Source organism: Ostrea edulis, chromosome 1 (genome assembly GCF_947568905.1).
Source record: "Ostrea edulis chromosome 1, xbOstEdul1.1, whole genome shotgun sequence".
Classification (NCBI taxonomy): Eukaryota; Metazoa; Mollusca; class Bivalvia; order Ostreida; family Ostreidae; genus Ostrea; species Ostrea edulis.
In genome coordinates this window covers 48209327-48222175 of record NC_079164.1, presented here as the reverse complement: position 1 = coordinate 48222175, position 12849 = coordinate 48209327, and the positions used below count along the sequence as shown (strand labels likewise).

Here is a 12849-nt window from a genome sequence, read left to right as displayed (position 1 = left end):
ATCTATCTGTGTGTTGTGAGATCCTCAACACTAATCAATACAAGAATACAGGAAGAGTGCTTGACTGGCAATTATTTTTAGAAAACATGAAGCTAAATATAACCTAGTTCCTGGTGTTGTGGACATGATAGCAGAAGCAGGGTTGCGCTGTGTAGTACACATTAGCATCACATCCACTGTACACAAGGCTGCTGACTTCAGAGTTCAGGGAAAGTGGCTGTTCTAAGATACATGTGCAGTTACAGGAATGTGGCAGGAGTCGGATACATGTGCACTTACTTGTCATGAACAAACTTTTAATAGAAGCAGATTTCATGGTCTTAAGTCATTACAGAGAAAATGTAAAGATATGGTTTCCCCCTTATAATTATAGTTTTGTTGAAATGAACTGCACTGTTGAGTTTTAATTACAAACAAATTGTCAGATCTATTAATATAAGATATGGGTTTGGCTGACTTATGGAAAACTGAGTTCGACAGCAGGTCAAAAAAACAAAGTTTCTTGGAATCAAGATACTCTGAATGAATAGGCTACAAAAAAAAATAAAATAAAACATGCATACATCTAGAATCCTCATGTCTACAGGGCCTTGGATTCTATAGGGTTAAAATTAACGCATCATTATACAGTCCTTTGTAGCTCTGAAGAAATATCAGTTATAAAATGTGCAAATATCTATGGAGTGTGCCCCTTACTTGTAAAAAAATTAGCAATGGACACAAATGTACCAGGAAGATGCAGATGTGTTTACTGTTCTGTTTATTTGATCATTTATAGCATTTCTTACATGGTTTTGCTGACATCACTAGCATTTCTTACATTGGTTTTGCCGACATCACTAGCAGAAGTATTTGCCAATATCACCAGCACAAGCATTTGCCACAAAATTTCATGAATCAATAGGATGTTGCTCTTACAATCAAAAAAATATTCAATCTGCAATATGTTATATCATTTGCAGACTTTGTCATTCATAATATACTTGGGGGGGGGGGGGGGGGGGGGGGGGGGGGGGGGGCGCAGAATAGGGGATTAAAGTTTAAATCAGTATATATAGGAAAAATCTTCTTTTCAAGAACAGCAGGATCATGGTTATGCGAATTCAAGTTTGTTCAAATGGGGGGGGGGGGGGGGGGGGGGGGGGGGCGGCAGGCAAAATTGGGAACTGTTCTGCATGGAATTTATAGTGGAAATTTTTTAAAGATATTTTTCTCAAGACCAGCATTGCCAGTCATCATCTTTATTAAGCAAACATCATCAGGTACTACGGATTCAATTTTCATCAAATCATGGCCTAGAAGTAGGATGGCCGGGGCCTGAATATTGGATCATAGTTTTACATTGGAATATATGTAATCTTTGAAAATTTTCTTGCCAAGGATCACTGATTAGATATATTGATATGCAAGCATTCCAATGTAGTGCAATTTCATATTTGGCTAGGGTTGTCTTAAATTGGGAATCAAGGTTTTATATGATGTGTAGGAAATTAAAAAAATATTTTGAATAGTAGCAGGGCCACACTAAATCACATCAATATGCAAATATTTTAAATTCAGGGTGGGTTTTTTTTCTTGGACCCTGGAGTTAGGATTGGATTAAAATCGGGGATCAAAATTTACATAGTACATGAAAAAAGGGGGGGGGGGGGAATTTTCTTTCAAAAAACCTTCTTTTCCAGAACAGCAAAGGCCATGTTAGTAATTGATTTTGAGGCATCCCCATGTTGTTTGGATTCAAGTTTAGTTAAGTCACAACAGCTTGCAGCTGGGTTAGGGTCAAAATTTATCTCAGGATTAAAGAGGAAAATCTCCCTCTGAAGAAGAGGAGGGCTAAGGTGAGCATTGTGGCCCATGGACCTCTTGTTTCTAAATTGATTCTTCTTCTATATCATATCTTGCACTCTGACAATTTCTTTACACCACATGCAAAACTTAAAATGCTTTTCTTCTGAAAAACAACCATGGTCCATCATCAGTCATCTTCTCTTGAAACCGTCTCTGTCTTTTACCTTCTCATATTTCAGTGGGTTGTTGCCATATCTAGATTTCATTTTGGTGGCTCAGACTTTGATCTCTCGGAGTTTTTGATTTCGGGAAGTGAAATTGGTCCTGATTTTCTCTCTTATTTATAGCAAATTTACCCTCAATCACTTGAATATTTGATTTCTCAATGTGAAATCACTGATTTTCTCTCTATATATAAAGCAAATTTACCCTCAATCACTTGAATATTTGATTTCTCAAAGTTCTTGATCTCCCAAAGTGAAATCACGATCCAGATTTGTTCTCTATATAACTAAGCAGATTTAGTCTTGATCTCTTAAACTTCACGTTATGGAGAGTCACCTGTGTGTAAATGTATCTTCCAGAACACAAACTTGTCCATATGATCCTCAGAACCAAACAAGGGTTTGGCGGCTTTACAACTGCAGATAATTGTAGGCTTTGTTATTAGAGAAGCTTATTAAGTGGCCAAATATTTACATGTGTCATGAATATGTAAGAGCTAAACATGTAATTTATTAGAATAAGAAAATTATGACTATCCTCTGTATCTTATTACATTTCACTCTAAAGTGACATTTGGCCAGACATACCTTCCATCCTTTTTTGTATGTCTGTCTCTAGACAGGAGGCCTTGTTTTATGGTACACCCAAGTGTGTGTCCATTTGGGTTTTTTAAGTTACTCAAGTGACCTATTGCAATTGGTCAGCATCTGTCATCTTTTGTACCATAACAATTGGACATTTTTTACTTCTTCTTGACAACTACCATTCCAATTCTTTTCAATTTGATATGAAGCATCTTTGGGACAAGGGTATAAATTTCAGGACTGCTTTACAACTGCAGATAATTGTAGGCTTGTACACATGGGTGTAAATTTCAGGACTCCTTCACCCTTGGGACCAGGGTAAAAACTATCAAAATTGACTAATTTTTAAAAGTCTTCTCTACAACTGCATATCTTTAAGAAAAACTGATTTAGAGCAGCAAGGCCTCTACCAAAATTGTAAATTTCATGATTGCCTTGGTAGAGGTTCTGACTCCAGGGTGGGGCCAAACTTGGTATATATAGTGTATATGTGTAAAACATTCAATCAATTGATATCTTCTTTAATGCTATTGATACTAAATTGAAACTTAATAGATATTTAGATGGAGTTGGTAGTCCTTTACCAAAATTGTAAATTTCATGATCCCAGGGTTAAGGGTTCAGGCCAAAATCATTATAGTGATTATTGTCTTTATTATTTGAAAGACTTCTTTAAGTTTGTTGATAGGTATGATTTAGAAAAAAACAGAAAAGAATAAATTTACCACAATTGTGAATTTCACAACCCCAGGGTTTTGACTCTAGGACAGGTCTAAGTTAGTCATACATGTTAATGTTGCATATATATTATGTAAAGTCTTTCGTCAGTATAGGCACTTTTGGGGCATTTGAGTTTTAAGAACACATCTTGTTTTATACTGTTGCTGAATATTAGATATTTAGAACTGGTATTTTTTTTTTTTTTTAAATATATATATACAGGTGACTCTCGATGGCTCGAACTTCAATCTCTCGAAGTGAATTCATGGTCCCGATTTTTTCTCTCTATATCTATAACAAAGCAAATTTACGTTCGATCTCTCGAAGTTCTCGATCTCACGAAGTGAAGTTGGGTCCCGTAAAACACATTTCATTGTTTTTCACTCTCGATCTCTCCAAGTGGTGGTAGCATATACCCACCATTACCCAAGGGTGTAATAATTCCTGCTTGGGCCTTGCCTGGATTTTATTGAATGCTGGAGGGGTAATTAGGTGTTTACATAGTTGAAACGGTATCAGGACAACTCGCCCCTAAGACAACTCGCCATCAAGACAACTCGCCCCCTCTTCGGGACAACTCGCCCCCTTCATATCATACATGTTTACAATTATTATTTTTGGTCTAAGTCCAAGAAGTGTTTTAGCAAAAATTAATGAATTTCTTATAGATAGTATATACATCACAGACAATAAGACGTGTTCACATAAACACCGAACTTCGTGTCTTTTTATGCAAGACGGAAGATTTTAGTGAAAATCCAGTGTTTGGGTTCAGTAAATTCATCATCACTTTTATGTACATGTAAAATATATAATTTCAGCGGAAACAAGTTAGCGTTTGGTATAGGGAGAGTACTAGCTTGGTCTACAGCTGACGTAGTATAATTATCAATAATCTGCGTCTGTTGTTAAATCTAATTGTTTGATTTCACCCAAGCTGTTGTAAATTTACTTCAAACGTTATGAGGTACTCATCATCAGAGTTCTTTACACTTTGAAATCGCGGCGTAAAAAGAATCACCCCGGGTAAAAAGAATCCGTAAAGCAAAGCCGTTATAAAATTTCTAAAATGGGAATTTTATGATTTTTCAACGGGAATTAGGTGAGAAACGCATTAAAATATAATTACATATATCAGAATATTCATGCTTCACCTTTACACTTATGTATACTATATCGATAAAAAAAAAAAAAAAACACTCACACACACCCCCCCTCCAAAAAAACCCCCAAAATTTCTCAGTATTTGGAGACATTTAATCAATTACCTGAAGATCAGTAAATATTTTTCCTTGCCAATTGATTTATGAAAAATATAACTTTTTCTGAAATGCAATAATCAAATCTGTGTATAATTCTATTAGAATTTACCATTCGTGTAAAAAAGTATGAAATAAAAAGACGTATCTTTATAGGGTTAAAAGTGTAAATAACACACACACACACAAAATAAAAATAAAATGTGATAATATATGTATATATAATATTGGGGGCGAGTTGTCTCAAGAGAAGGGGGCGACTTGTCCTGAGAGAGGGCGAGTAATGTCCTAAGAGGGGGCGAGTTGTCTTGAGGGTGAGTTGTCTTGGGGGCGAGTTGTCCAGCATTCGTTGAAACATCACCTGTGCTTTGTGGAAGTGACACACTTGAGTATATAATTGGCTAATTGGTCAGTTTACACCTTGCACTGAAGTTTGCATTGTGGTGATTATAATTATATATATATAATCTGACTATGAATAAAATCTATAATTTGTTTTGACATGACAAGAGAGTAAGTTTGACAAATAATTTAGAGATCTACAGACTGTTAAATTTCTTGAGTTTGTTCTTTGTGTACAATTACTCTAGAACATCGTTTTAATCATTCGTTAGAATTTTTGCTCTGGGTAAAACAACATAACATTGTGCTCTGTTTAGTTTGCGATAGTAAAGCTTCATCAGAACTTGGTCATCGGAACTTGGTTTTGTTTGCCTATCTAAGCATGATTAAAGAACAAATAAATACATAAACTTTGAAATGTTTCTACATGTATTAATGCAAAATAAGGGTTTTTTATTTTGATATCAAACTACCTGACGAATATGAAGGAAAACATGTGAAAACAATATCATATGATCTTGTTGGTAAACATTTCTGGTTACTGTAAAATCTGAACCATACCGGCGGACTTTCAATTTCCGAATTTAGATCTCTTGAACTGTCGATTTGTTGAAGTTTTATCAAGGTCCCTTGAACTTCGAGTTATCAAGAGTCACCTGTATATAGATTTTTAGCCCTTGGAACTAGTAATACTTTTAACTAAATACTCTGGTGACCGATAAGGCCTGTGGGCCTCTTGTCTGTGTTTATTTTCATTTCTCTGTCACATATCAAGCTGAAACTTTGTGGGCCACTCTAGATCATGTTCCAATTTTGCTATCTTGCAGTTTTGCTCCTTTATTTAAAATTATGTAATGTTTTATGGATGGTACTTTGGTTTGTTCATCTAACTCATTCAATAATTTTCAAGTTAAAACCTTACTTTTCAGAGTATTTGTATTAGTATTGAATATGTGCATATGGCAAGGATTTTGATTTCCTTGAATTTTTGAGAAAATTGCATGTTGTTGGACTGAGTCAGTTTTGAGGAAATATTACAACTTGAGAATGTCACAACTGGATGGTGGCTGATACTACCTTTTTAGTAAATTTCTGCAACTTACAGTATTTTTACCATGTTTGCTAATCGGTGTCGTAGAAAACAAACACCTGTTAAAAACACCTTACATAAGATTGTGACCTAGTAAATATAATGTACTGTTTCCAGTACTCTTGTTGAATTGCCCAAGATTGCTGCATTACACACACTGAATGTCAGGTCAAGCAGCTATAAATAGATCCAGATGACATAACTTTTGTTAAGAAATAGAACCAGGTAGATAAATTTAGATGGAATTTTAAATGCAGAAACAAGTCAAGGCATGAAAGGCAACACCTGTAAATGCTTCATTGATTCACTATGAAGGAGGAAACCAAACAGTATAACCCAACAGTGGTCCCAAGAACATGAAAATTTTACTTCAATTCAGAACAAATAATAGGTCTGTAAATGTGGAATGTGGTCTGAAGAGCAGTGTACATGTATGTTATTCACACATTTTTTTTTTACAACTAAAACAAAAGGAAGTTTGGCATTCTGTAGTGTTGTAGGAATTTAGTCTACTTTGCTAACCTGGTCAGAAATTATCAAACTTTGTATATTTTAATCAGAATAGTCATGTTTTCTGATGCATAGGACATCCTCTCACAAAAACCTACTCTTCAACAGTCTTCATAGAAAAAGAAAATTAGTTTCATTTTCTGGTCAACCAGGCTAGTAGAGATAACATTTTTTAACACTTCAAAATTGTTCTACAAGCCACAGAGCCCAATCAAAGATTTGTGCAAATATTTCTTCCAAATTTGACACCTAAAGAAATCTCATGTTTAGGTATTAATTGATAGGGAAATCAACAAAAAATATTAATTAGCTGATATACATATTATATAATAAATAAGAATACTTTTTCTTTGTGCATTATTATTTAAATAATACACGTTACAAGACATCATTAACACAGAGCAATGAATGAGTGAATCAAACAGTCCTTATTATTGGGCATCATGCCTACTGTGGATCACTATTTATTGCTAAGTCTTATATTTTAGAGTGTATTTGCAAGAACTATATTTTTGCAAATGACTAGTCTGTGGAGTTTTACGCATAGATAATGTTCCTGTGAACAAAATGTTATTTACAGTACCATTCAGTGATACTGGAATTAAAAATGTGCAGGGCATAAATCTATTTGGTTTTCCAGACCTTAAATATATATATCATTGTCTTTTTTCAGGAGTTCTATGAGCACACAGAGATATTGTGGAGTGACAAAGGAGTCCAAGCATGCTATGAGAGATCCAACGAGTACCAGCTAATTGACTGTGCCCAGTAGTAAGTACCAGTTTATTGACCAAAGTCTAGTTAATTGACTGAGCCCAATAAATATACCAGGTTATTGACTGAGTCCAGTAAATATACCAGCTTATTGACTGAGTCCAGTAAATATACCAGCTTATTGACTGAGTCCAGTAAATATACCAGCTTATTGACTGGGTCCAATGAATATACTCAGCATATTGACTGAGTCCAATGAATATACTCAGCATATTGACCGAGCCCAGTAAAAGCATTATGAAGTGTAATTAGCAGCATTTTTTTTTTATAAGTGTAAATTTTTAGTTTACACCCTATTTATCAATTAAGAAAATGACAATATAAATGTAATGAAAAGTTTCTGTGCCTGCAACATTGGTTTTAGAAATAAAATAATTGCTGTCTTGAATGCCATTATGTTTATGACATATGCATGTTATGCAATATACCTTGGGTCAAGCACTCGGAGAAGTTCTGTTCATTCACAAACATTTTTGATGCTGAAGCATTGTCTGAAAAACACAGTCCTAGGTAAGGTTGACTGTTAGATCAGTAGGATCATTGGATCACCTTACACGAAATTAAAATAGAATATCAAAAGGAACATTGTTGTGGCCAAGACTCTGCTCGTTATGAACGCTCATGTCTTCCTAATCTAAAGAACTTTTTAAGAAGAAAACATTCAGCATAGTTAGAAGTAGCATTGTGTTTTACAAACTACGTTGTCTTTATATGATTTAAAATCATTTTGTGCATGCATGGAATATTTAAAAACAGAAATTCATTCCCAATTCCTTCTTTGAAACCAAATCCCCATCACCAAATTCTGAAGGGAAAAAAATCCCCTAAACTGGAAGATTAGAAAAATGTCGGCCTTGTGACCAATGCTTGTATGTTGAACAATATTGTACTTGCATAAGCAAAGACATGCAACAAGGAAATGTAAACAAGTTGTATAGATTTTTGTGAAATGGATAGAAATGTAAGTAAATGATGAGAATCTGTGACTTTAAATCATATTTTACAGCACGTAGAAAGATCGTAATCCTCTGTAATTTTCATCGTTAGTCTATTTCAATCAATAGAATTTGGAGACCTGTAATAATTAGTGCAAAGTAAACTCATTAGGGATCGATGGTCAGGCCATGTGGAAAAGCAGATTTATGTATAGTAAAGAATTCAGTTAAACTGCGTTTGTCCTGTTTGTAGGTAGGACTAAAGAATGGCTGGCCTATATGGAACACACATGAAAAATGTTAATCAAGATACAGGTGTTTTCTATTTTCATTTACATGTACATATGTCCTAACTATATCTGTTTTAAGTTTGTTTTACTTAGGGAATTATTAAGACCAAAGAGTATATATACTTTCTGCATCTTAGAAGTGGATATGTATTTTGTATATTTTACATGTCGAAAGTCAGAAAGTTAAGAATATAACACCACCCCCCACACACATATCCATAAATAAATATGGTCAGTTCCAAGTTATTATGTTCCATGGTTTAGAAAGATGAAACACTGTCAATGTTAACAGGTATTTATGATCCGGGTTATAAAACCAACTGAACAAACCCTGTCTGATGGAGCTGTAGGTGTGAAGTGTGGAGAAGGATGGAGGGAGAATTGTACAGTTTGTAGGAGGACTAAAAGAAGGAATGTACTGTTATGCTGAATGCATACCAGATTTAAATGGAAAACTGTGTGTAGATAATCCATTAAAACCACAGACTGATCGTATTGTGTGAAGCTAGGGAAATCCTAGTTCAAAGTTTTAAATGATTACATTTTAGTAGTGTGTATTGATTTCTTTCAGACAGGATTATACACTCCAAAGGCCAACTATTTTTAGGTTTTCTATGGCTGAGGGGCCATTTATAGTAACACTACTGTTTTCTTTGTTGAGGGAGAATTAACTTGACTTCACATCAAAGCATGCAGAGACCAGGGTGAAATGTTTCCTCTTTGTCATGTCTGGTATTATTAACATTTAGCCTACAGTTCTATATGTAGATCACACATGATGTGTATCATCTCTTAATGCACAAACACTGGATCACCAGGGCGGAATATTCAGAGTTCTGTAGTAGTGTAAAAGTATATTGAGATTTGAGATTTGCACTGTATTGATCCAAGTCTGGGTTTCTATTATTACCCTAGCTATTGATTTCTGGGACACATGGAATGTTGTATGTGCAAGTTGATGACACACACTCACACACACACAGAGAGAGAGAGAGAGAGAGAGAGAGAGAGAGAGAGAGAGAGAGAGTGTGTGTGTATCTGAAACATACCCATGAATAATCATTGCAAGCAATTTACATTGTCAAGTATAATGAAGTGCCTTAGATCCAAGGTCCCCATTGTGAATATCATTTACAAATCTCAATATTCAACTCAAAAAAGAATTAGAATGAAGTTCCATTTGTTTTACACAAGGTTGTGTTCAATGCAAAACATTTGATTACCAGTTATATTTTATTTGTTTTAAAATGGTTTTTTCCGGAGATCATTGGTTCATTGTCTCAAGTGGAAGCCATTTTCTTTTATGTCTTTGTATCTATGAGACATCTTTCAGAACTTTTTGGGTATTATGAAAGCCGACTTCAGGATTATTTTGCCCCATCTTGTTATGAAGGAGACAGCTGTCTTTGTGAGAGATCTGGATGAGTCAGTTTATGGTAGATCCTCATACATGTGATGACCTTGTGAATTTGGCAGTCTGATCCTATTTTTTCTACACTGGTTTGATTTCAGTTTCACTTTGTATGGAAAATTAAGTAGAAAAAAGAGACTGAGGTCAAGTTTGAGCTCATCTGAGTTTTATGACCCCGGAGTTAAAGAGTTAACTCATCAGTGTGACCTCTCAATGCTTGTGAAAATTATTTGAAGACTCCCACACGTTTTAGACATTTTTAATCTGTTTTCCCCACTGTGCTGTAAATTCACTTGTTTATTGATTGTTTACTCCTTGGAGCAATTTATGAAGAGGAAAGAAAAAAGATTAAAAAAAAAAATTAAAAGAAAAAACTTAACGATTAGTAAATGCAAAGGCATCTTATAGTTCAGTATGTTCTACTGGTACATTTCCTGAGGTTAAACTCTCTTTAGGGGCAGTGTTCTGTTATAAAAGCTATCTGGTCTTTTCTCCCTTTTTTGGACTATATTTGAGTAACCTAATAGCCTTGTCGAAAATGGGAATTTAATTTTAGAATCACATCTCCTTAGTTAAATAAAATGGTGTTTAAACAACATATAAGCATATTTGATTTTGTTTTTATGAAATCTGAGAATCTGGTTTACTGGTATTAATTTAAGGTGTGTGCTACCCAGGGGTCTGATTAATGTATGTTGAATGATTAAATAACACTTTGTTTACAGGTTGGCCAAAGATCTGTTTAATATAGATGTCAGCTCTAACAGGACATAGAAGAGAGCTTACAAGTATATATAGGAAATCTTCAGTGTAAAATTACACATAATTTAAACACACCTCAAGATCAGCTGATCTCATGCTTCCAGTACTGTTAAAATACAGTCCCGCAGCCTGTTTTTGGAAAGGTCTTGCGACTAAGACCAGTATTTTATATTGGTAAAATGTTTCCATTTCTGTTTAAAATCTGGAAAATAGATATGGTTACATATATTCATTTAACAATTTCTTTATGATGTTTACCACAAATTCACATTTGGAAAATAAATTAATTTTTAAAAGGAGATTTTTGGTATTGGCCTCAAAACTGCACCTATGTAAGATCATTGAAACCAATTAAGCTGGCATGTGCTATTAATTGTTTTAACTGCCCATCTGTATCAGTCATTGAATAATGTACTGCATCATTGTAAATGAAGTGAAGAGGTTTTAAAACCTGTATTGACTTGACTGTTTCTGTTTGAACTATACAGGTGTGTTGAACAGGCTGTTTGTGTCACTATAAGTTTTATTGTCTTTTAAAAGAAGATCTGTGGCCTGATGTTGTTGCATTCAAATGTAATCAATAATTTGTCTAAAATAATCCTGTTTCTATAGTAATATTATACAGCACACTTGCACTGTTTAGCTGTTTGGTTGTCAGGCGAACAAATCCAGGTCAATTTACTAACACTTCTATAAATTATCCATCTGTTACTAATAATAGGCACAGAGTGAGTCACCCTTCCATATCTGGTTTCAATAGCAGCATGAGGTTAGTGAAGAGGTCAGAGTAAACATCTCCAGCGTTTAGAGAGGTGTCTATAAAATAGTGGGAGGAAGAGAGCCTTATTACAAATTGATAAAGCCAGATATTTTTAGCAAATGTGTGGGGAAATGAGCAACAACAACTGCTAATGGTGTATTTTATGATGTATTTTACCAATTAGATTTTCTCACATGGCACCTGTTTCAGCACATTTCTATACTGTTCATTTGAAACTGTGGGTATAAATGGGTGTAGAAGTGAAATTTTTACTGCTTCCTGGTCGACATACTGTGTATACAGGTGCTTTAATCAACTACAGGTACAAGAAATGCTTTAATCTGGGCATCAGATATGAAAATAGGTTTTATTTCATAGACCAACAATTTTTAAACATGGTGCTCTCAGAAATGGAGTGATAATGAAAATTTTGCAATTTTCTTTCTTATAATAGCACATCCACCAACCAGAGAGCATCCATTAAGAGATCAGTTATGTTTATGTTGTGCTTTTGTTTTATTTCAGTTTTCTAGACAGAGTCCATATAGTTAAACAGAGTGATTACACACCCTCAGAGCAGGTAATAACAATAACAGGTAATAATAGGTTATTCAAAAAATTGCAAGTAATAGCAAAGTGATAACAGAAAATAACAATGCACCAGACTGGTAAGTATGTAAACAACATCAGGTAATATGAAGTATATCTCATATTTTAAATCAGCATATTTCCTGATGTACATGTAAAGATCAATACATACTCAGGAAAATGTTTTATTTCCATTACAATGATTTCATTTCTTGATATTTTGTCTAGAAATGTGCATTTTGTAAATACAACATCACAGGATTTTTTAAAGTCATTTGAGATGTTTTGTTCATACAAAATAAGAACTAAGTATGAAGGTTTCAAATAGCAATGGTAGTCAGACTGACTGGAGTAATACTTTTATTAATCCACTGTTCTCAGAAAAATACAATCTTAGATGGATTTTCACTGTTGGTCATAATGTGGGCATTAAGCATGTGTATTATAAAATTGCTGTGGTCAAAGGCTTTATAACATAGGTGAATCATAATTTTTTATGGCACAATGATGATGCTAGATCACCCCAGGGGAGGGGGGGGGGTTGCAGGAAGAGTGCTCAGGAGATACAAAATATAGGTGTTCTAGGTATTTTTAGCATCAACTGAGAATAAAACCTTGGGAATTGTAAGATGTACAAAAAACTTTTTAGTGTATTCAAAAAATCAGGTTAAAGCAATTTCTTTCATCAGGGGTTCAAACTATTTCCATGTGCCAAACAAACAAGGAAGTGTACACTGCTCTTCTGAGACCAGGGTGGGTGGGGTAAGATACTTAAGCAACAGCAGTGGGCATTGATCTATAAATAGAAATG

At 34.5% G+C, this 12849-nt stretch overlaps 1 protein-coding gene across 1 annotated transcript in view; it reads left to right on the top strand.

The window, feature by feature from the left end:
• Positions 1 to 12849, top strand: part of LOC125651968 (guanine nucleotide-binding protein G(s) subunit alpha-like) — a 39363-nt gene that overhangs the window by 11592 nt on the left and 14922 nt on the right. The window contains exons 5-6 of the mRNA XM_048880826.2: positions 7192 to 7289; positions 11976 to 12030. Of these exons, the coding sequence (XP_048736783.1) occupies positions 7192 to 7289; positions 11976 to 12030 (153 nt within the window). The remainder of the gene's footprint in view (positions 1 to 7191; positions 7290 to 11975; positions 12031 to 12849) is intronic.